This window comes from Vanellus vanellus (genome assembly GCF_965231255.1).
Source record: "Vanellus vanellus genome assembly, chromosome: 17".
Lineage (NCBI taxonomy): Eukaryota > Metazoa > Chordata > Aves > Charadriiformes > Charadriidae > Vanellus > Vanellus vanellus.
In genome coordinates this window covers 3,224,613-3,248,365 of record NC_138922.1, presented here as the reverse complement: position 1 = coordinate 3,248,365, position 23,753 = coordinate 3,224,613, and the positions used below count along the sequence as shown (strand labels likewise).

At 52.0% G+C, this 23,753-nt stretch overlaps 1 protein-coding gene across 1 annotated transcript in view; it reads left to right on the top strand.

The window, feature by feature from the left end:
* The window catches only part of PIK3R5 (phosphoinositide-3-kinase regulatory subunit 5), a gene marked incomplete at its 5' end in the record, with an annotated part of 28,485 nt that extends 16,774 nt beyond the window's left edge, over positions 1-11,711 (top strand). Inside the window, 13 exons of the mRNA XM_082492092.1 lie at positions 573-747; positions 1,301-1,454; positions 1,999-2,082; positions 3,217-3,970; positions 4,069-4,222; positions 4,405-4,530; positions 4,764-4,889; positions 5,672-5,765; positions 7,072-7,148; positions 8,301-8,394; positions 9,849-9,931; positions 10,142-10,251; positions 11,306-11,711. Of these exons, the coding sequence (XP_082348218.1) occupies positions 573-747; positions 1,301-1,454; positions 1,999-2,082; positions 3,217-3,970; positions 4,069-4,222; positions 4,405-4,530; positions 4,764-4,889; positions 5,672-5,765; positions 7,072-7,148; positions 8,301-8,394; positions 9,849-9,931; positions 10,142-10,251; positions 11,306-11,447 (2,173 nt within the window). The 3' untranslated portion in view covers positions 11,448-11,711. The remainder of the gene's footprint in view (positions 1-572; positions 748-1,300; positions 1,455-1,998; positions 2,083-3,216; positions 3,971-4,068; positions 4,223-4,404; positions 4,531-4,763; positions 4,890-5,671; positions 5,766-7,071; positions 7,149-8,300; positions 8,395-9,848; positions 9,932-10,141; positions 10,252-11,305) is intronic.
* Between the last annotated feature and the right edge of the window lie 12,042 nt (positions 11,712-23,753).

Here is a 23,753-nt window from a genome sequence, read left to right as displayed (position 1 = left end):
CAACCCCCCCCTGCCCTGGGCAGGGACACCTCCCCCCAGCCCAGGTTGCTCCAAGCCCCATCCAACCTGGCCTTGAACACCTCCGGGGATGGGGCAGCCACAGCTTCTCGGGGCAACCTGCCCCAGGGGCTCACCGCCCGCACAGGGAAAAATTTCTTCCTAATATCTCATCTAAATCTCCCCTCTTCCAGTTTAAAGCCATTCCCCCTCATCCCATGGCTCCCCTCCCTGATCAAGAGTCCCTTCCCAGCTCTCCTGTAGCCCCTTTAGGGACTGGAAGGGGCTCTGAAGTCTCCCCGGAGCCTTCTCTTCTCCAGGCTGAACCCCCCCCAACTCTCCCAGCCTGTCCTCCCAGCAGAGGTGCTCCAGCCCTCACGGCACCTCTGTGGCCTCCTCTGGCCCCGCTCCAACAGGTCCATGCCCTTCTTATGTTGGGGGTCCCAGAGCTGGACACAGTACTGCAGGTGGGGTCTCACTAGAGCAAAGTAGAGGGGCAATCTGTCCAAGACTTTCATGTGCCACCAGCATCTGAGCCTGTCTTCCCAGCCTAACCACCATCCCCTTGTCCCCAGGACGGTGCTGCTGCTCAACCGCTCCGAGGTGCAGAGCGAGTTCCTCTCCATTGCCGAGAAGCTGAGCGCCAGCGAGCACCCGCAGCACGCCACTCTCATCCTGCTCCTCGAGCACCTCTACCAAGCCAACTTCGGCACCCGCTGTGACCTGGGAAGCCTGCGCCACCTCCTGAAGGTAGGCTCAGAGAGCTGCGGCTTTGGTGGTGCCACGATGCTGCTGGGAGCAGTTTCATGCAGGTGGCTGGTGGATTTCCTGACCAACATAATATTTGATTGACAAAAGAAAAAATGTTTTCATAACCCTTCTTGTGGGAAAAATACACGTCCTTCCCTTCTCTTCTCAGGTTGGACCTGAGGTCTATGCTTCTGTTTTGTGAAGTGTGGCAGGGGAATAACTCGCCTTTTACCCATTTACTCCTTTCCCCATCCCTAAGTAGAGAGAGGAAGAGCCCCTGGATTTGAAATGCAGCAAAAATGTTTGTTTAACCAGAGAAACACTTTGCTTTGGTGGTTGGGGTGGCAAAAACTTTTGAAGAAGACCCATTAGGTGTGTTCAAACACAATTTTTTTCCTTTTCAGAAGTTTCGGGGGGACTTGAAGGGGGTCAGAGGTAGAGGAGGGAGAGAGATTTACCCAGTGGTGTAGTTAGTGACCTTCCCCAAAGACGTGTGTGTTGCCTCTGCGGAGGGACCCACCTTGATCTCTCGTCTTGGTTCTGCTCCCCCCAGTCCAAGACGCTGGAAGAGCTCTCGGAGATCTACGCCAGCGCCGCCGACGCGCAGGAGATTGCAGCCGCCAGCAGCGACCCTGTCCTGGCCCGGGAGCGACTGCAGTCCGTGCTGCAGGACATCGCCGGGGCCGCGTCCTTTCCTGCCATCGCGGGTGAGGAACCCCCCCCCCTGGACCACTCTTTCCTCCGGGGTTTTCTACCAGCTCGGCCTCTGCAGTGGCGAGTCGCTCCCCCGCGCTGCGGGTGCTGGCAGCCAGCTCTTTGTAGTGCGAAAACCTCTTTTGCGCAAAGTTTCAACCTAGTGCAACAACAACAACTACCAAAAAAAGAAACCCCAACCAACAACCCAGGTCCTATTTCATCACCACGTGACGAGCCAGAAGTTGTTTCTCATCTTTCATTAAAACAGCCCCCCCAAAAAAAATTTCTCCAGCTTTTGCGGGTGAGATGAAAACATTGAATCAGAAACCGATGGCAGCAGCGATGTCTGATGGCTCTTAGAGGTGTGAAATATCCTCTCGTCCCAACTGCACGTGACTTCGCAGGGATAATGACAGCAGCGTCAGTGCTCTACGTGACCTGGGCAGCCCAAAACACCTGCATGGGGTGGGAGGCATCTCCCACCAGCCGGGAGAACCATCGGGAGCGGTATGGGGGTTCCCTGCAAACTAACTCCTCTCCCTCCTCTCTCCCCAGGCGAGGCTCAACCCCGCAAGCTCCACACCATCCCCATCCCCGCCGCTCGCTGCTACACGTACAGCTGGGACCAGGACAACTTTGGTAAGCGGAGAGGGTCCCCCATCCCTCCTAGTGAGACCTCAGCCCGTTGCAGGGGCGGCTGAGCAGCATTTCAACGCTGTTGGCACCGCCACGTGTGTGTCCGGAGCCCGAAAGAGCTGGTAACAAATTGGTGGTGGTGATGGGAGAGATAACGCAGTGGGCACCGGTGTCCCCTGGGCAGGAGGGGACATGGACATCAGAGCGGGCATGATGCCTGCTGTGAAACCCAAGCAAAGCCCTCATCCGAGCGGTGGGGACAAAACACCGGTGGCCCCAAAACACGTGTCGCCAGAGACAAATCACGCAGGGCTTAATCTCCTGGGCAACGTTTGGCCTTGTGTTAAGGTGGAAGAGGTTTGTTGCACTTGAGTCCGTGGGGATAGTGGTAGGGCAGAGACTTTATTTGATAGAAAGTTCCTCTGGAAGGAGTAAACCTTGCTCGTGCCCTGGAAATAATTATTGCTGGAAAAGCCTGACCACACTGGGATGTCAGGACTTTGTGGGGTCGAGACCCCTCGGACGTTACAGCAGGGGTGGCTTTGGCGGGTGCCGTGCTCTCAGCCCGGCCACAGCAGTTTTGCAGGGGAAGTGGTGGCTTCTCCTTCTGCTGAGCTGGTCTCTTCAGCTTCCCCATTCCTGGAAGACCTTTTCTGTTCCCGTGAAGGTTTGGTGTTCATTGCCTGTTGGTCTCAGCAAGCTGGACCAGAGCTCTGCCTTGGGCTTTGCAGTGAGTCCAGCCTTGCTGGGAGGCCACCCACAGTGGGGCGATTTGGGGTTTGATTAGCCAAATACCTTGCTTTCCTCCTGCCCTCCAGTTAAACCCGAATCGGACGTGAGCACGTTGTGAAATCTGTGTAGGAAGGAAGCAAAACCCCAACTGGTGTTTGCCTTTCGAGAACCCAAACAGAACGTGACCTCAACGAGAGAAACACGTTTTGTTTTGCATTGCATCTGAGCGCCTTATGGAAATCTGAAAACATTCAGTAGGAGGTTTTCAGCTCCTTGTTTGAAACCGTGCAGGATCAAAGAGAGCGTTGGCCGTGCTGTAGTACTGTTGTTGTCTGGAGTCGTGACATTTCCAGTGGTTATGCTGGAGCCCGTGCCAGACACGATTTCCCTCTGGTTGCCTTTCAGATATCCTCAATGATGTCCTCAGCAAAGAGTGCAGTGTTGTCGAGCCCATGGCCTCGGAGAACGAGGAGGAGGATGAAGAGGAGGAGGAGGTGGAAACCGATGGCTGTTCCCCTGAGCGGGACTCGCTGCTTTCCCCCATCTGCGCCATTTCCAAAGACTCTGTGTACTCGACGCTGTCGGAGGAAGGTTCTAAGCCCTCGCGAGTGTCCCTCTTCACCACCTCCAAGGACTCCATCTCGGAGCTGACGGTGGTCTCCAGAAAGTCCCTGAAGTCGTTCGTCTCCAGCCTGAAGGACTGCATGGACAGCGGGTACGCGGAGGACAGCGACGAGAGCTCCCTGGAGGTGGTGGGGAGGCCGGAGCTGAAGGTAGAGAAGACCCACCACAAGTATAGACACACGCTGACCAACAAGATCTACAAACTCTTCAAAAGCAAAAGCCAGCTGGTCTTGAGGAGGGACCTGAAGGACTGCCCGGACACGGGCTTGCTCCCGCTGCCCCTGCGCCGAGCTGAGAGCTTGTACACCCCCCAGGCCAAGCACCGCATCCCGGCGCGCTCCCGCCGCGCTCACTCGCTACCCCAGCACGTCCTGAGCCAGCGGCTGCCGGCCCTGCTCGCCCCGCGGCACCTCAGCCTCCACCGACGGCCCTTCCTCAGCTACGACGAGGACGCCAAGGTGTCCACGCTGCGCGTTGTGGTCTTCGGCTCTGACCGCATCTCGGGGAAAGTGGCCCGAGCCTACAGCAACCTCAGGTGAGCCGGTGGTGTGGGGGACCCGGCTGCAGGTACCTGGCCCTGCTGGGACACGCTGGAGGACTTGGCTCACCCAGCCCTCTCCTACCTTCTCCTAGGCTCAAGGAGAGCACCTGCCCCTCACTGACACGGTACTTCAAGCTGCAGTTTTTCTACGTCCCTGTGAAGAGGAGCTGCTTGGCTCCATCAACCCCACTGATGCATCCCTCCCCGTCCCTGGGGGACCCGCAGCTCCGGGCCTCGGCACAGGCGGTAGGTGTCCCGCTCACCGTGGGGTTCACAGTGCCACCAGCGCTCCGCTTGGCCCCGAGAGCGGTGTGTGAGGAGACTGGCAGGCAGGCTGAGGGGAGCGTTGGCCTCTCTTCCACCAGCCCCAAGCATGGGTTGAGGAGCCTGGGGGTCCCCTGGTGTGACCCCTGTGTGTCTGGTTTCAGGATCCCACCTTGGCTGGGATAGAGAGCAGCACCAACGACATCTCCCACTACATTGGCATGCTGGACCCATGGTACGAGCGCAACGTTCTTGGGCTGATGAACCTGCCCATGGATGTCCTGTGTCAGGTATGTGCATGCCAGCTGCTGGGGCTTGGGGTCCCCGTTCCCCGAGGTACAGGGCAGCTCAGTGGAGAGCTTCTGAGCCACCACGATCTGTAGCTGTGCTACGTGGACACGGGATGGAGATGGTGGTCAGGAGGAGGGTTTCCATCCCTGGTGGGGTGGGATGGGTGGTTCTTGGCACCGGGCGGTGGGTACCACGTCCCCCATCAAGCTTGTGGCTTATTTTCTCACTGCAGTCTGCCAAGCCGGAGGCTGAGCCCCAGGAGGACTCCCAGGAGCAGCTGCCCATCCTGGCTGACATGATCCTCTACTACTGCCGCTTCGCCACGCGCCCCGTCCTGCTGCAGCTCTACCAGACAGAGGTAGGTGAAGGGGCTCAGCCCCATCTTGGTGAGGGGAAAAGGGGGGCTCTTCTGCCTCTGCCACCAACTCAGGAGCTGCCTGTGAAGCGGACTGGGGGTATGGCGCAGCCACCATGTGCTGGTGGGGCAGAGCTCAGTCTCCTTTTATTCCTCAGGTGCCCAAAGTGCTTTGGTTGGTGCTCCTGGCTCTTGAGCAATCCTCAAGTCCCACGAGCAGTTTTCCATCCGAATACCATTTCCCATGACACAAAGCGACTCCTGTCGGTGCTGACAGGTTATTCGCGTTGCTGGAAATCCCTCCAGCGCGACGCTTTTCCAAACCAAACCCCTCCACGAAGCCTATTTTCTATGCCCCGTTGCGTGCGCGGGGCAGATGTGTTGGGGAAGGTTGCAACCGCTGCTTTGGTGCGGTGGCACGGGGACGGGCTGCAGCGGGGCGGTGGTGAGCAGAGTCGCTGCTGTTAGTGGGATTTGTGTTGCCCAAATCGATGCTCAGACGTGAGGCTTATCGTGGGTTTTCTTTCCAGTGGGTCGTGGAGTTTTCTTTAAATGAAAATTAGGGGGTTGGGCTGTTTTACTTGCTGGTGGTCTGTTAAAACAGTCAGAAGTACAGCTAAAGGCGAGTGTTGCCCAAGGCAGTGGTCAAAAGGTGTATTTTGAAAATGTGAAAGGATTTTCCCAAACTGACCTGTTTTCTGTCGAAAGGAGTGAGAGGGGTGAGCGTTGCCTGGCACGGGCTTGGTCTCCTCACCATCACGTCTCCTCTCTTCTCCCCCTGGCAGCTCACCTTCATCGGGGGAGAAAAGATGACCGAAGTCTTCATCCACTCCCTCGAGCTGGGCCACTCGGCGGCCACGCGGGCCATCAAAGCGTCAGGTCTGTAGATGCTTCTGCACCCGCCGCCTCGGGGTGGAGGTCTGCGAACCGTGGGGCTGGGAGAGAAACGGAAAAGAGGGGCTGGAGGGAGCGTGGGCTGGAAGAGGTGTCCGAGCCCGGGCTGCCTCGTGAGCAAAGATCCAGACATCTTTTCACGAATTTGGAAGTGAGGCATCGTGGTTCTCGCATTCCTCTTGAAGAGCGAAGCTGTGGCAGTGCCACGTTGGGTTTATTGCTGTTAACTCTAAAATGTATTTGCAATAAACCAGCTTCGAGCCCATTTCCTTCCTCTCGTCAGCCCCTGGCCCAGTGCAGCTCTTCATCTTTTCTTTTTGCTGCTTTCTGTTTGTGTTTTGCCCAGGAGCGTCATTTATAAAAACCCTCTTTCCATTTTATTTAGCTTACTGGGCAAAGCAAGGTTCGTGCATGTGCTTGTAGCCATCCCGTAAGGGAGATCCGTGAGTTTTTACACTAAGAATTTTTAAAATTAGTCGAGACAAGAGGTGACGGCAGGAGCATCTGCTTGCAGCCTGCTCTCCAGCTCTCCTGGGTACCACCAAGGACAACACGCTGGCTGGTGCGCTGCAGCTCACAGAGACATCTCACGGCCAACCAACACTACTGCATTTAAACACGTTGCTTGAGGTTTTTTTAACCAATTGCTTTTCTGTGATCTTGCCTTGTCTTTCTAAACAGAGCTCATCAAATATCCGCCATATGAAGCGTCGCCACCCCCCTCCCCCGATATACAGGCTTGGCCAAGACCTTTTCCCAATAACTCATGAAACCACCAATCCTTTCTGACTTGGATTTTCTTTTTTCTTTTTTTTTTTTTAATTTTTTATTTTTTTCCTTGGGTTATCTGGCAGCACACCACTTAACATCTGCAAAAAATTATCCGGGGGGAGGGAAGTTAGTAAGTGTCGGGCACAGTATTTCAAGGCTAATTTAATGTGGGCACAAATATGCCCGGAAAAACAGGAGCCGGGTTAGCAATGCGGCCTTTTATTGCTTTGTGTTTTCCCCGGAGCGCTGACCCCTCTGCACCGGCTTAGCCGGCACCGCTTTCAGTTTTGCAGAGCGGCTCGTTGTGCTTTGTGTTGAAATTTCTGCACTGGATTAATTGCTTTCTGGCAGCTTTTAAGCCACCTTTTCTTTTTGCTCTTTTTGCTCCACAGCTGTGTTCAGCAAACCTTTTTTTTTTTTCCCCCTTTCTGTAGGCACCCAGTGTGCTGCTGTATCGGTGGCCCGCCAATGAATGGGGATGAAAGGCCACCGTGTGATGTTTGCTCCTTGTTTTGTGCAGGTCCGGGCAGCAAAAGGCTGGGCATAGACGGAGACAGAGAAGCAATCCCACTAACACTACAGATCGCCTACAGCAAGGTGAGCGGGCGGGTCTCGCACAAAGACAAATGGGGCAGGAAACAACTCGAGTGCTGGGCAAACACGTCTCTGCTGGGGGCCGAGAGAGGCAAACGCTGACGGTGTGCTGGAGGAGCCCAAATCCAAGCCCAGAGAAGCCAAATTGTCTACTTAGTGGCTAATTAGGGGGGGGCTTTCCGCTCATAGAATCCTTATGGCTGGAAAAGACCTTTAAGATCATCAAGTCCAACCGTTATCTAACTCTACCAGGCCCATTTCTAAACCATGTCCTTGAGCACCATATCTGGATGGCTTTTAGATACATCCAAGGATGGTGATTCAACCCCTTCCCTGGGCAGCCTGTGCCAGTCTTTGATAACCTTTTCAATGTAGAAGTATTTTTTAATGTCTATCCTAAACCTCTCCTGGCACAACTTGACGCCATTTCCACTTGTCCTATCGGTTGTAACTTCTGAGAATAGACCAACACCCCCCTCTCCACACCCTCTCTTCAGGTAGTTGTAGAGAGAGGAGGTCTCCCCTCAGCCTCCTTTTCTTCAGACTAGACAACCCCAAGTCCCTCAGCCGCTCCTCATAAGACTTATTCTCAAGACCCTTCACCAGCTTCGTTGCCCTTCTCTGGACCCTCTCCAGCACCTCAATGTCCTTCTTATATGGCAGCGCCCAAAACTGAACACAGTACTTGAGATGTGGCCTCACCGGTGCCAAGTACAGTGGGACAGTCACTTCTCTGGCCCTGCTGGCCACACTATTCCTGATACAGGCCAGGATGCTGTTGGCCTTCTTGGCCACCTGGGCACACTGCTGGCTCACGTTCAGCCCAGTAAAACAGGGAATGTGCAGCCAGTTTCCATAGACTGGATATGTACTGGGTGCCATTTTACACTGGTGGACTTTGCTTCCAAGGAGTGATCTTCTTCTGGTCACAGCAGTCCTCCTGTTTTGTTGGTTCTTCTGCAGTTATTTAGTGTTAAGCCTGGGCGTTTTTTGTAAATCTGAGGTTAAATGGATTTTAACACCTCCTGAAACTTTGTCTCTGCGGCTCCGGGTAAATCCAGATCTGAGCTCCTTCAGCCAGATGATTAGGGGTGGGAGGCAGGGCAACATCAGCCTGGAGCCTGGCATCTCATGGGCTTTGCTTGGTCTCTGCAGACAGCCGTCAGTGGAAGAAGTCACTGGAACGACGTTGAGAAGGTCTGCACATCTGTCAACCTTAGCAAAGCCTGCAAGAAGTATGAAGAGCTAGGTGGGTAGAGGTGGGCTTTGTGGCTTTGGGTAGGGAGCAATGGGAGGAACTGGTGGAGCAAGAGGATGGTGTGAATCTTCTAGCTGGAGCAAAGCAAGGATGTGTGAATGGAGGAGAAGATACATGGAAAGTGCCTGGTGTTCCCTGTGGCATCCTGTAGTCCTTGGCTGTCCTTAGCACCACATCAGGGACGAAGGGCATTTGATTTCCCATTGTCCTAAAGCTTCCAACCAGGGAAATGGGATGTCCATTAGGAACAGGGCTGGGATGGTCCAAACAGCAGGACGGTCGCTGCGGAGTGGTGCTTTCCAGAACAACACTTGTTTAGTGAGGAGAAGAGAAACGGGTAAAACTGTTGTTAAATGAAGTGGGACCAAAGGAGGGGGTACTTGTCCTGCCGTCCGCAGCAGCTTTCAGCGGGCTCTCGCTAAGCTGGTGCTTCAGCCCGGTTTCCTTCCTGCAGCTCAGAGATAACTGGCTGCCACATGGTTTTGCTTCACAACTAATCAGGTTTCCGATGGGATATTAATAAAGCTTTGAGCCTTTTAAAAGCAGCAAGACTTTTAGTCTGTGTGCGTATTTAGAAGCAATACCTGTTCATTCTCGCTTGAGAACTGCCGTTTTGGCAGTCAGACACCCAGTTCTGAGTAAACTGAGGGTTTGGTTTTTTTTCAGTTCCTCTTTCCTTGTGTGCTTTGTGTCTGGCAGATGTGTGGTTTGTGAGCAGAGTAGTCGTGGCAAACGGGTGATCTACCAAATAGGAGACAGCTCCTACATGCCCCGCGGAGCCCATTCTAAGCCTCTGTCCTTCCTGTTGCTGCCCCATCCATGAAGTCATGCAGGCAACCCTGGAAAAAAAACCTCAGGAATTAATTTCTCACCTCCTGTATACATTTTGAGTTGGATGTTTCTGTGCTGGTTCAGGAGCTTCGCTTCTGCTGCCAACGCTGTGGGTTGGGTTCAGGGAGTGTCCTCAGTTCCACGTTGGGGAGAAGCTTCTGCTTCATGAATCTCTTCCTTCCAAGAAAACCTGCTCATCTTGTCTCTGTTGCTTTTCACACTTAACAGTTTGACCACAGGATGTCACTGTAATTCCAGACACGATAAAGCATCTCCAGGTGGACTGTAGGAAAGGCCATGCTGGGAGAGCTGGAATGACAATGGGGCAATGGGTTTTCTCCTGTTTAGGTCCTAAGATGGTGAAGTGCCCTTTGCTGCTATGTTTAGAAAGCAGTTAGAAATTACTCAGAAGTTTACTTCTGTCTCTCTGATTGCTTTCTTTCCATGTAGGTTAGCACTGGGGAAGGAAAGCTGGAACTGTATTGTATTTCCCTTGGCAGTGGGGTCCTGCTGAGAACCGCTGTCTCTGGGATGCTTTGAGGGGTGGAGGCACCGCTTGGGTTCCTACCAGCGGCCCAGAAGCCCGAAGTGATAACAGTTTTCTTTTGTTCCAGCCTCAAAGACAGAGTGTCTCAACTTGACTGTGACGGAGGTGGTCAAAAGGCAAAATTCCAAATCCAAAAAAAGTTTCAATCAGGTAACTCAAATCATGGTGCTTTTACATTTGGTAACAGGATGTCAGCCTGAGTCAGCTGGGATGGGAGCAGGACAGGAGACTAGCTCCTCGGGGGATCTATTTGCTGTTGGCCACCAGGGGGGTGCCCAGCTCACCTGCCCCCCCTCCCCGCACAGGGATAATGCACCGAGCCTGGCAGCTCCCTCACTCGGACTTTTTTTCTACCAGCAGATCAGTGTGTCCCAGATAAAAGTAGACAAGGTCCAGATTATCGGTCTCCAGTCCTCCTTCGCCGTGTGCCTGGACCAGGATGAGCAGAAGATCCTGCAGAGTGTAACCAGGTAGGAACTTCAACGTGGTCAGCTGCCCACTGCAAGTCAGTGCTCCTGGGATGGTGCATCCTGTGTGTAAGGACTCGTCCATGAAGCGTGGGTGGCCAAAGTGGGGACAAGGTCCTGAGCACCATTGTGGGTCTAAGCCAGATGCCCAAAGCTGGGTGACATAACTCCAAGCTCTGTAGTGCAGCTGAGCTCAGGTGGGATGGATGGTCCTACTCAGATCGCAGCAGTAGTTTAAGCTACATGACTGCCGCTGTCTAAAGGGTGGTCCCTAGTCAACTGTTGAACTCTGTAAAGACAACACTTTCAGTAAGACCAGAGGAAAGGTATGCAACATAAATGAGGTGTTTGAAGAGCACTGGACATATGAGCAGTGCCTTCAACTTCTAAAGCTCTTTTGGGTTCTCTACCATCTTTGGCATACCCATTGCAGAAGGAACCCATGATCCTCACGGGAGAGACAGGAACAGTGCAAGAATTGTTCACTTGACTGTTCATCCATCAGTCATGTCCCCAGGGCACCAAGCTGGCTCCCCAGGTGATGGAATTTGAAAACTCACTCTAGACGACATAATTCCATGAGCACAAAGAGATCAAACCAGTTGATCCACAAGTCTTAAAAATGTGCAAGCATTTTAATTTCTCCCTCAGAGAGAGCAGAGCTCTGCCAGGTTATGCTGCCTCCAGTGGAAATGGATGTAGGATCTTATTTCTTAAAGAACCCTAAAGTGTTTTACTTAACTTGTTTGTTGTGCAACAACAGTGGAAGAGTTCAATACACGAAATGGAAAAGGAGCTACTTCCCTCTCCCCAAAACTTGGGGGATGCAAAATTTCTCATTTTCCCTAATGAGTTTCAGAAATTACTCTTTATGGATGTCTGCTCTAGGTCCCAGTTTGAGCCAGCTTGAAGACTTGAACTCTCAGCACTCAAACACCAGTCCTATTAAAGACTGCACTGATTCCTGTTTGTTTGCAGATATTTCTGCTGCACCTGAGGACCGTGATTTTCAGCCACACACCTTACTTAATCCTGGTTTCTTTTTGTTCCCCTGCAGATGTGAGATCTCTGTGTGCTACAAACCCAGGGACAGCGATCCCTTTGCACTGAGAAGGTCCACTTTGCCTCCCCAGGACCCTTCTGAGTTTCATTCTCTCCTGTGTTTACCCATTGCCACCTTCAGCGGAGCACTGCCATAGAAGAACTCTGTGTCATCTCAGGCCAGCTCACATCCAACACCAAAACAGCCTCGGGAAAAGGAAGTTGACTGTCCTCCTTTGGGCTGGAGACCCATCCGTTCTTGTCCAAGACATACTGCAGCCTGAAGTGTTAGCATGGTGGCGGTGGCTGAGCTGCTCCGGGTCCGGGCTTAGTCCATCCTTGGGAAACGAGAACATTGATGTTACACTCTGGTACCTCTCAGGGTTCCTCAGCAATGGGAGGAAAGCGGTCTCCTTGAGATCTCCACCTGCTTCAGCAGACTGCTGTCATTTCCATTGAGAGGGCAAGTCAAGGACAGTGATATTTTCCTGCCTGCAAATGGTCTTGTGGCCGTATTTGCCAGTGACTGCAGGGCCAGTGTGATCTGGGGGGAGCTCACCGAGAGATATTTTGGAAAATGAATGTCCTTGGCTGAGTGGTGGTAGGTGGCCTTCAATGCATGCAGAGTCGCAGACTGACCAACCGATGTCCTGATGGCACTTCACCCATAACAGGTCAAGGGTGCTCAGGACAGTTCTTTGGGGATGGGGACAGGCTTCCTCAAGGTTTCCTTTAACTTATGAAGGTTGGTTGTCTTGCAGAGAACCGGTGCAGAGCAGAGCAGCCCAGCTGAGGCCCAGAAAGAGCCCAGCATGGGTTGTAGACTGCTGCTGGCGTTCCAACGAATTGAGTGCAATAGGCCATACCAGGGCATGGACAGCTTGTCGTGTATATTTGCGTTTACTGTAAACCCAGGACCTGCAGGAGATGAACTCCCAATTTCTGCAGAATTTCAGAGCTCACCCGGGAGATGTACTCCTTGTTCAGCCCGTGTTCTTGCGTCCTGCTCTCCAGCACTGTATGCTAGTGACATCCCAGAGGCTGAATCCTCAACAGTTGCTTGAAATATGGCAGGAGCCACGCTCACGCTCACAGGAGGGAGGGATGTACTGGGGAAACCAGTAGGATTGCCTTAAGTTCACCCAAAGAGGCAGCTTTGCTAGAGAGGGACCCAGCACCAAAAACACTAGTGACACTCACAAGCGATGACAGGATTTGAGATCCTCCTCCCCTGCAAAGAGGCTTTATGCCCTCTTCCCTCTTTCTGCAAGGCTGTAGGTACAGAAAGGTGCAATAGTTGAGGGTATTTAGAGGTATTCTGACCCCAGGAGCAAAAAATGAGACTCGAGAAGCCTTGCCTGGTTTCATAGCCCTCAAGCTGTTTCTCAGTAGTTTTTGGTGATTGCGCTAATGATAACAGGCAGAAGAGCACACTGCCTGCTGTGGGCTAAAAGCATCTTTATGCCAAGGGCATGTGCTCCCTGGAAAATGTCTGGAAGGGCCCCCTGATACAGCTGGGGGCTGCAGGGCTCAGCCATGGTGTGACCAGTTCAATGCGGGCTCCTTGATCCTCCGGAAAACAGGACCTGGTCAGCTCTTAGCACTAGTTAGAACAATGTTGGGCTCTGTCCCCGAGGGGTGGTGGCACAGCAGCAGTGTCATTTGAGGTTAAATCTGCCAGGAAAAGGCCCAAAGCCCCTAGGGGCTTCAGTTGTCTCAGAGGAGCGTGGGTCAGGCTTGTCTGCTGGACTCCTCCACATCTCTCCTGGAAGCATTCTGGGGATCCCTCCTGTGCGGGCAACTCTGATCCTGGTCCCACTGCCTCTGTTGTGTGGGGACATCTCAGGTTAAGAAGGTACCAGCTGGCTTTTTGGTGTCCTCAGCAGCTGTGGATGCATCTTCTCCCAGTGGCCAGAGATGCGCAGGAACAAGACGTGAACGTGCTCCTGAGGCCTCTGTGCTTCATCCTTTTACTTGAATAAACCATCCCAAGGATGGTGTTGTCTTGTGGACTCCAAGAAAAGGCCCTCGTGCAGGGCAAAGCATCACTTGAACATATGTAGGCGCTCTGGCTCCACCACGATGCAAAGTCAGCTTGGGCTCCTGGCAGGACCCACCTTCCCTGGTCACGCACCGGCTCCGGGAGCACCCATCTTTTCTTACATGCATGGAGCAGCGTCCGTCCCTTGCTCGCAGCGCAGACTCGACAGGGACACCCAGACACTGCCGGGTCGTGGTGGGCTGTCCCATCTCTCACGGGGTGATGCGGGAATGCGCGCTGAGGTCACTGCTGTACATTTCTGCACAGCAGTATTTCAAGTCCAGTAGGCTCCAGGGATCAGAAACAGATTTTAATAGCTCTTTCCACGCACTCGGAAAAAGTTTTCCCGCTGACTTTTCATTTCCCGAACAGGTTTATGTGCATCTTCTCATATGGGGCTGAAATCTGACAGCTGGGGTTTTGTTCAATACTTTAAAATAGCACCTTATCCTGTCAAAACATTGCTATTTGTGATCTTGATATCCGTGGCTAAATATAGCCCTGCCGCTCTTAATGATATGAACTTCTTTGGTTTCAGCTGACCCTACCGAATTACTAGAGAAGAGAATTTCCATCTCATAGAGAAAAACAAGCACAAACTCTAGGGACTCATAATCCTGGCTAAGGTTGTGACCTCTGATGCTTTCTGGAAATTAAAGTCATCCGAGGTTCTTTCAGGTCATCCTTGTACATATGTGCAGCCTCACCAAATCCGTGTAATGTCTGTGCTGATCTGTAAATTACTGTTCAGAGAACTTTTAAGGTAATTGTAAAATATTAAAAGTTGATTTATTTCAAGGACAGAGTTTGAGTCGAGTAATTCCTGAGCAGGCGGGAGGCTCCGCATCTCCGTGAGGAGGGCAGGGAGCACCCGGGTCCTTTGCAGAGTACCTGACCTGAGAGCAGGAAAAGGCTCATATAGTCATTATATTCATGAGCTTGGTCCCAGAGGGCACGCCATGGAGACCTGTAGCGGTTCATTGAGCTGCTTCTTCTGTTCTGTGAGTAAAAAAAGCAGGTTTTGATGCTGTAAATCCAAAATTCGTTTCACGCTGGATCGAAGAGGAAAGAAACTAGCAGAGCTTGTGCGTGCAAGGTGAGATCTCTGCAAACCTTTCCCTTCTAGGAGGCTCCTTGACCTTTGCAGTGTTGCTTTGCAGGGAAATATGAGTTATGGCGAGAGCTGAGCCGCCAACAGCTCCTGGTGCCGTGGGCAAGGTCCATCCCCGGGGTGCACAGCAGAGCCTGGGGACGAAGGGCGACTGCTCGGCGTTGGCAGGTTTTCGTGCCCAGCAGCCGGGTATTGGGGTGTTTCTGACTTGGAAACCTCTGCCACATCTTTGGGGATGCAGACTTTGCAGATGGAGCTGTTGCTCCTGAAAGTACTCTTGAAATACGAAATGACACTTGCAAATGTTTCACTGCCTCAGTGGTCGCCTTCTCTTCCTGGGGATGTTCAGGGAAGGAGGCTTATGACGGCCAACGTGTCGTAATCAAATAAACAACGTGGGAAGAGCCATTTCAGCTCAGACGAGCCAAAAAACAGATGAGAATAACTTTTGTTAGTCAGCACTTTATTATGTATTAGCTATCAAATTTTTTTCGCTCTGATTAGACAATAACAAAAGGTGGTTTTTAAATAAAAAGAAAAGAGTCTTTTGAACAGGCAAATAAAACTCAAAAGGAAAATACTTTCTTTTCCGAACTGGAATGATAATCTGCTTCTGTTTGTTCTCAACAACAACAAAAAACCGCAACAACCAAACCCTAAACCGCAATTCTTTTGAAAAATTCTTTTGAAAAAGAAAAGTGGAAAGAGGAACGCGCATGCTTAAATCCGAAGCAGAAAGAAGGTACTTTGTTCTAAAAACATGCATGACGAAAAGTTTAGGATCAGGGCTCAAGTCTGATCCTTGAAGTCCTGCGGAGCTGGGGGGTTTTGTTCTTGTAAGGACAAAAGATTTAGCAAACAGCTGTTGATAAAATAAGCAGGGCTGCAGCAAGCGCAGACTATTTAACAAAACTCTTTTTGCCTCTTGTAGATATGGTCAAATCAACTCGACGGAGCTTTTGGCAGCTCTCACAGCATCAAAGCTGAGATGGTCTGTGGCCCGTCTGCGACTGCGAGGGATAAAAAGACAGTGAATAAGGTGCGTTTGGTGTTTCAGGCCGGTAACACCAACTTATGTTGGCTTCCTGAATGAGATAGGTTGTACCAAAAAAAGTGCCTTGGGATTTTGGTATGTGTTAATTTATCAAGGTGCAGTGGGGGTTTGAGATGGTACCCTGCTCTGTCAGGGGTTGTCATCCCACAGCCACCTCAGCTGAAGCTGCTGGACTTGGCACAGCTGGAGGAGGACGTGGTCCATTGCCAGTGAGGTGGGACGTGGCGATGTGATGTGGGAATGCACTGTGGGGTGACTTCTCACCACCCACCATCGGTGGTCACTATCCATCCTCTGGTCTTCTCCAATGGTACTTGTGCATAGGTGATCCCCATCTTTATTGGTGTGATCCCCACAGCTTCACCTCACCAGCATAAGGAACATCCCAGTGTGGATGCTTGCATCAGGTGCCAGTGTGCCACAGGAGCTGGTTGAGAGCCACCATGGCTCAGCACTGGCAGGCAGCAAAGAGCTTAATGCATGCAGGCAACATCAATCAGGTTGCTCAGGGGCCAGCCAAGGTTTGGATAGCTTCAAGGATGGATATGTTCAAGTGCATGAGCTGGAGAACTACATAAGCCAATGATCATCCAGAGAAGGGGTCCTTAAGTGGCCAATCCAGATCTGGTGGCTAATTAGGAATACAGAATGAATTAGCACCAACAGGAAGGAATAAGATTGCCTGTGCTGGATCCACTATTAAAGTCACAGAATCACAGAATGATCAGAGTTGGAAGGGACCTCTAGAGATCATCCAGCCCAACTCCCCTGCTAAAGCAGGATTACCTAGAGCACATTACTCAGGACTGCATCCAGGCGGGTCTTGAAAATCTCCAGGGAAGGGGACTCCACAACCTCCCTGGGCAGCCTGTTCCAGTGCTCTGTCACCCTCACCGTAAAGAATTGTTTCCGTGTATTTGAACGGAACTTCCGGTGTTCCAACTTGTGCCCATTGCCCCTTGTCCTGTCACTGGGAACCACTGAAAAGAGCCTGGCTCCATCCTCCTTCAGCCCACCCTTTAGATACTTGTACGCCATAATAAGGTCTCCCCTCAGCCTTCTCTTCTCCAGGCTAAAGAGTCCCAGCGCTCTCAGCCTTTCCCCATAAGGGAGATGCTCCAGTCCCTTCATCATCTTAGTTGCCCTTCGCTGGACTCGCTCCAGCAGTTCCCTGTCCCTCTTGAACTGGGGAGCCCAAAACTGGACACAGTATTCCAGTTGTGGCCTCACCAGTGCGGAGCAGAAGGGGAGAATGACCTCCCTCGACCTACTGGCCACACTCTTCCCTATGCAGCCCAGGATTCCATTGGCCTTTTTGGCGACAAGGGCACATTGCTGGGCCATGGATAATTTACTGTCTACCACGACTCCCAGATCCTTCTCCTCCAAGCTACTTCCCAGCAGGTCCGCCCCTAACCTGTACTGGTGCCTAGCATTCTTCCTCCCCAGGTGCAGGACCTTGCACTTGCACTTGTCATTAAGATACTCCTCTGAAAGGTAGAAAAAGCAAGTGCCATCCTCTTTTGGCAGGTGGGGCAATAGAACCCACCTTCCATGGTCTATGTAGGTCATCACAGAATGGTTTAGGTTGGAAGGGATCTTAAAGACCATCTAGTTCCAACCTCCCTCTGCCCTGGGCAGGGACACCTCCCACCAGCCCAGGTTGCTCCAAGCCCCATCCAACCTGGCCTTGAACACCTCCAGGGATGGGGCAGCCACAGCTTCTCTGGGCAACCTGCGCCAGGGGCTCACCACCCTCACAGTCAAGAATTTCTTCCTAATATCTAATCTAAATCTCCCCTCTTCCAGTTTGAAGGTTGTCTGAATGGAGACACTACTGTGAGGCATGACTGCTCCCAAACAATGGCAGTTGTATCTTGAGGCGTTTTGGGTGAGGAAAAAAAAATACAGTCGTTCCTAAATACAGTATTTGTTTAGACTGACCCTTCTTTAGCTTTACTGTCATGTTGGGGAAAAAAAGTTTGTTTGCAAAATTCACGTGGTCTGCCAGGCCCAGGATCAGGACAGCTGCCTGGAGAAAGCTGGAGCCTGCCCCCGGGCATGGTGCGCTGGCATAAAAATGGCTCAAGCCTTTGGTTGGCGACGGGGAACTTCACCTGGGTGTAGGGACCTGCCCCCAGGCTTGTGCAGCTCGGCACCTCTGATCCCTTCCTCGTGCTCAACTAGTTGTTTGGCAGAAGTGCCAGGGCAAACATTCCTCTTGAACTTTTGCTTCTTCGTAGACAAACGTGGTTTCGTGGGTGGCCCTGCGGAGAGAGAGATCAGCAGATATGGGGGATGACAGGGCATGTGGAAGCCCACAAGGACCTGGGGACTGGGGTCGTGGGACCTGACTTGGGCTGTTTCCAGGAGATCTCTTACAAAGAGGTATTTTGAAGGTGCTCATCGGCTGTCTCAGCTGTAGCAAGAAATAGCAGAGAGCAGAGTCAGGCTTCCCGGCAGCTCGCGGTCCACGCATACCATTACAGGGTTAGGATGAACATGCCCAGGCTGTCTCCTCGGTTAGAGGTCAGAGCCCCACAAGCACCGTCCCCTCCTTTCCTGCTGCCTGTCTGCTCCCGTCCCTGCATCTCAAATTTCCTTCAGCTGTAGTGAAGGTACCTGGGGATGGCTCGGGGCCGGCTCAGGTCCGGCTGGCAGCGAGCCCCGAGCTTGGCTCCCTGCCTGCGGGCTGGTGACGGGCAAACCGAGCCACAGCATCGATGGCCAAATTCACCCCTCCGCCAGGGACAGGGTCTGCCTGACCCAGAGGGATTTATGGAGAGACCCACCAATAATCCAGCACTTTCAGAAGAAAAGGGAGAAGAGGAAGAAAATCCAGGGAATACCTTCTCCTGCCTCATTCCCCCTTGTGGCTGCAGGTTTCTGGGCTGGTAGATCAGGATGTTTCCCACGTGCGTGATTTAGCTGCTCTTACAGGCAGTTGTAAAGTAGAAAAGATTGGAAATTTCTGTGAATTTTGCTAATTTCTTAAGGGTTTTGACCAGCACCCGTGACTGAAAAGGGCATCCGACTCCCTGTTTGTCTCAGGACTGACCTTTGCTCAGGGCTAACGAGAGCCAAGCTGGGCAAGCGAAACATTTCTGGGCTGCAGGCGGCTGTTGATCTCTCTTGGCGATGCCTGCCGCTCCGCTGTCCTTATCTTCCTTGTGCTAATTAATGAGCAATTAAAAGTTAACAAGGCTCCCTGTGCCTGCATGAGGAACGGACTTTTCCTAGCAGGGAAAATTCACTCAAGAAGAGAAACAGTGTGCTAACGATGCAAAGCTGCGTAATTATCAATATGTTCAGACGCAGCACACGTCCCGCAGCCCCTGTGCCGGTGGCAGTTGGTGCAGGCAGCTGACTGCGTGAGGAACGGGGTGGGCTTTTCTGTCCCAATCCCAAACTCACTTTCTTCCTCTGCGCCCTTGTGATGCCCTCTCCCCTCCGTAGGCGCCTCCTGCAACACTCGCAGGAAGAAATGCAAAAGCTAAAGGGTTGTAACCAGCGCAAACATGTCCAAAAACCTGAAATCCAAATCAAAGTAAGCACGAAAAATATTTTGTGGTGTTTACCCAGCTCTAGGATAACCTAGGCTTGGGTTTCACTGCAGAAAACGTTCTGGCCAGCAATGGGCCAGTGTATTGCAGCGTGTTCAGCTGGTGTCTCCATCCACAGAGAGGACCTTGGGCAGTGTGTCTCAGCCAGTCGAACACTCCTGTTCTCACGAGGACGAGCCCTGCTTCTGGCTGTGTCTGGAGACTTTCTAGGAGACACCTATGAACTGCAGGCTGAGATGTTGCCCTTGTAATCAGAAATCTGTGGATGGATCCCTCAGGATACCCAGGACCCTGGGTCCTCCACACTCTGGTCTGCTGGGAGGCCTTTGCTGGTGGCAGGCTCTGTCCCATCTCCCAGGAGTGGGGTCTCACGGTGCTGCCCCTCTGCACTGCCCGTGGGCACCAACTGGGTGCTGACTTGCGGGGAAAAATGAGACCCTGAATCATCAGTACTTCCCCTGTACAGAAACTCATGTTTTATGTCATAGTTGATCTCTGTGTTGACTTACCGTCAACAGTGGTTCAGGTTAAACCACTTGAGGACAGGGTGCTCTTCTGAGAGATTCCTAGAAGAAAGTTCAGCCCGTTAAGGGTTTTTCTGCTCAGGTATCCACCTGAACTGTTCTCCTAAAGGTGTAGATTAAATTTTTGCTGCAGTTTTATGGTTAGTTTTAATGGAGCCCTGGGTACAGAAAGCAATGGGGTAGCTCCAGCGAGGGGCTAGGGCTCTGCAGCCAGTCCCTGGGAGACTGGGCAAGGGATGAAAGAAGGGACGGACCATCTCGTATCTCTGTGTGCTCCAGACCATCATCTGAACGCCTTCCTGCCGTGGACTGGGTGACTGAGAGGCGTGTGGTTCTTCCGAGATGTGACACACTGGAACCGGCACGAACAATCTGGGTAGGGGTGAGATTGAGCGATAGCTGAGATTCCTCCTCTGTTTAACTTCACAGCCATCGCTAAAGGAAATATGTGCTAATCTTTAGTTAGAAGCCAACTTCTTCCCGTCCTAAGGAGCCATCTGTACTTTAACATGTGACTCGAGCCTGTGTGTAACCAAGACCATTACAGTAATTGTTCTAGTCCCTCAAGCCCACATGGCGGGGGAGGGGGAGGTTGAAGCCTTAAAAAACTGGGGGGATGCTGGTGTTCATGCTGCTGTCTCTGCTTGCTGAAGGAAGGAAGAGCAGAAGAGGCACCTATCCTGATAGGAAATTGCCCAAGGAGACACTTTGGTGAGGAGAAATGGTGCCTGTAGCCTCGGCTGGGTGCGAGCAAGGATGGGGATGTTTGGCTTCTAACTTGTCTCTCCTTGTTTCCTGGAAGCCATCAATAAGGAGCGACTTGCCTCATGCACCTGTGACAGTTTTTGCGGGACCAAGCTGAGGCGCTCCAGTAACCTTCCCATGTTGTCCTCTGCCCCTGGGATGCTCGGGACAAATTATCTCTGTTGCAGTGAGTGAGTAGCCTGGTGGGCTGTGTGCTGAGGACTGGAGCCCATCACTGTGGCTGGGCTACAGGTCTCCTTGTCCCCTCCCAGCCCCACCTTGGCCATGGTGGTTGGGATGAGCAGTGGGGTCCTTCTCCCATGACATGAAGCGTGCCCAATGCAGGATGGAGGAACAGACTGAGCCTACGTTTCCCTCCATCCCTCCCTCCCCAGGTACAGCTCTCAGCAACCATGTGAATGTTTAGCTGGAGGTCCCCGGGTAGAAATGGGCACCCACAGGGCGGACGCAGCCCGTAACTCATCCTCTTCACTGACGGGCAGAGTGGGCGTAGCTAACGGCTGTTGATGGGTGATTGTAAAACATGGCCAAAAGGAGGCTGTGATATCTTTGTGTTTCTCACTTTCTGTTAGAATGTGTTTACAAATAGTTTAAGATAGTGACAGATGTTTTCTGAACTGCCCCACTATGACTCGTGTGTCTAAAAATGCAAGCTGTGGGACTCGGCTTTGCGTGAGTCGAGTCGTCTATTAGTCATTTTAAAGCCTGTGAATACCCCTTGTGTGTACAACCACGCCAGGAAATACACATTACTGTATTTATCTGTCTACCTGCTTGTCGCTATGTGTCTATCAATGAAGCCTTTGCATAGCACACGTATTCAGCTCGTGTGTACGTACGTGCTGTGATATGAATGGCAAATACAGTGCAGATGTGGGCAGGTGGGTGGATCTATACCTACACACTGCACATTTTTTAGCGTATAAAATAGTTTCACGTACTTTGTATGGTAACAAAATACAGGTGTATTATTAAGTATAGTATGCCAGGTGTAAGTACGGTAAGTACGGTAAGTAATGGGATGTAGGTCGATATGGTTTGGTTATTAACATATAACCCGGGCAGATAGAGCAGGCAGGTGCATGTGCGTATGCATGCTCTTTATGTAAAGTTTCTCTTTCAATAGATGCATGAAAACAACAAGAAAACCAAACGAGAAATCTAAGCACCGTCATGCTCTGTGAGCAGCCGCAGCCAGGCGGTGAGAAACCTCTACCCGTGAAGGCTTTGCTCCAGCACACACTCAGCTCTCCCCCAGGCGGGACGTGGGTGGGGGACACCTCAGCCCCGTGGGGGCTCATGGGCAGAGACGCCTGCACCCACCCCAGCCAAACCCACGGGCCAGGGGGCTCGGCACCTCCTCGCCCCGGGGAGACGTCCTGGAGGAGCCGCCTCATCTCATCATCTCGTCTCGCCAAGGCTGCTGGGGTGTTCCCACAGCCGAGGGGAAGATGAAGTTTGGCTGCCAGGAGATGGAGTGGACTGAAAAACTGGGAAAATAACTCAGGAGTAAAAGTGCACCCTGCTTTTCCATATGGGAAGTTCTACTGAGAATAATTTTTCAGCGGCTTTAATAACTGAGATACTCCCACCCTATTCATCCCCCAAACGCTCTCACCCGTCTTTTATTTGGCGTTGGAATGCTGTGCCAACAGATAAGCACCGAAGACAGAAACTGAGACCGTGTTTTCCTAACCTCATACCCCAATCCTGAAAGTTGGCACAACAAAGGCTACTGAGCGGCTCAGAGCAATTTCATCCCCATTCACTTCTCCAAGGGCTGCAGGGTGCTAGAAAGAGACACTTCAGCTATTGCTCCCAAATTCAGGTTTTTTCTCTGGGGAATTTTAAAGCTTCATTTGTCATGATTTTTTATTTCTCCTTTGTGGTTTTCTCCCGTCTGTCATCTTTTCCCAGCTCTCCATCCCTGGCTTTAATAAGCCCAATGAAATAAGACTCTAAGGTGCTGAACTTCGGAGGGAAAAATGATCCGCAGCAGTGAGGAAATGGGAAGAGATGGAGGAAATAGTAAATCGAGAAAATAGTTTGTCATGTGGTTGGTCTGTTTAATACAAACTTGTTTTACCTAGTTGTGATGTCCTCATTTAAGAAACACGGAGCTGGTCTGTGAAGCAGAGACAGACCCAACAGGGATGAGTCGATGTCAGCAAAGGGAATCCAGTGGGGAAATTCTTCACAAATACAAAGGTAAGAGAGAGCGGTTGGCATTAGCAAATACTTTTGCTTCTTCAGGAAGGAACTTTCTATATCTCTGATGATAGCCTCAGCAATCCTGTTCACTGGGTGACACCAGTAGCTCTCCCCATGGTTCACTCAAGAGGACAACATCATTTTCCTCACCCTACACATGCAGATCATCCCACTGTGGAGGAAAGAGAGGACATACGGTACCAGACCCTCCTGGCTAAGCTGCGAGCTCCTTGCTGACCTGCCACCAGGAGGGCAGGGCTGAGGCACTGGGGTGAAAGCAGGTGACAAACAGCAGACACAGGAGCATCTCAGAGTTAGGGAAGGCAGAGGAGGGACTGGGCTGCAGGACCACGACAGCAACGTGCGCTCACCCTGTTAGGGCATGTTAGAGATGAGAGATAGATAAGGAAAAACTGGTCAAGTCCTTGCTGGAGACGGAAGGATATCCATGGATGATGCTGAAATTGTCAAAGGCATGTTTGCACGAACTGGGAAGAGCCCAGCTGGGAGCTGGTGGCTTCAGTGTAGCTGTCAGACACAGGGCCAGGTTCCCTTACTCGAGGTAGGGGCACTCAGGAATGTTAAATGCTTTAAATCACCTGACATGAAGAAATTCCTGCCAAGGTACTTCAGGATTCAGCTAAGGGCTCCCTCTTGCAGTGACTTTTGGGAACGGGTAGAGAAAAAGTGAGGTTGCGAGACCAGAGAAGGACAAGTGCTGCCATCCAGCATGACCTGGACAGGCTGGAGAGCTGGGCAGAGAAGAACCTAATGAGGTTCAACAAAAGCAAGTGCAGGGTCCTGCACCTGGGGAGGAAGAATGCTAGGCACCAGTACAGGTTAGGGGCGGACCTGCTGGGAAGTAGCTCTGTGGAGAAGGATCTGGGGGTCGTGGTAGACAGTAAATTATCCATGGCCCAGCAATGTGCCCTTGTTGCCAAAAAGGCCAATGGAATCCTGGGCTGCATAGGGAAGAGTGTGGCCAGTAGGTCGAGGGAGGTCATTCTCCCCCTCTACTCTGCACTGGTGAGGCCACAACTGGAATACTGTGTCCAGTTTTGGGCTCCCCAGTTCAAGAGGGACAGGGAACTGCTGGAGCGAGTCCAGCAAAGGGCAACTAAGATGACGAAGGGATTGGAGCATCTCCCTTATGAGGAAAGGCTGAGAGCGCTGGGACTCTTTAGCCTGGAGAAGA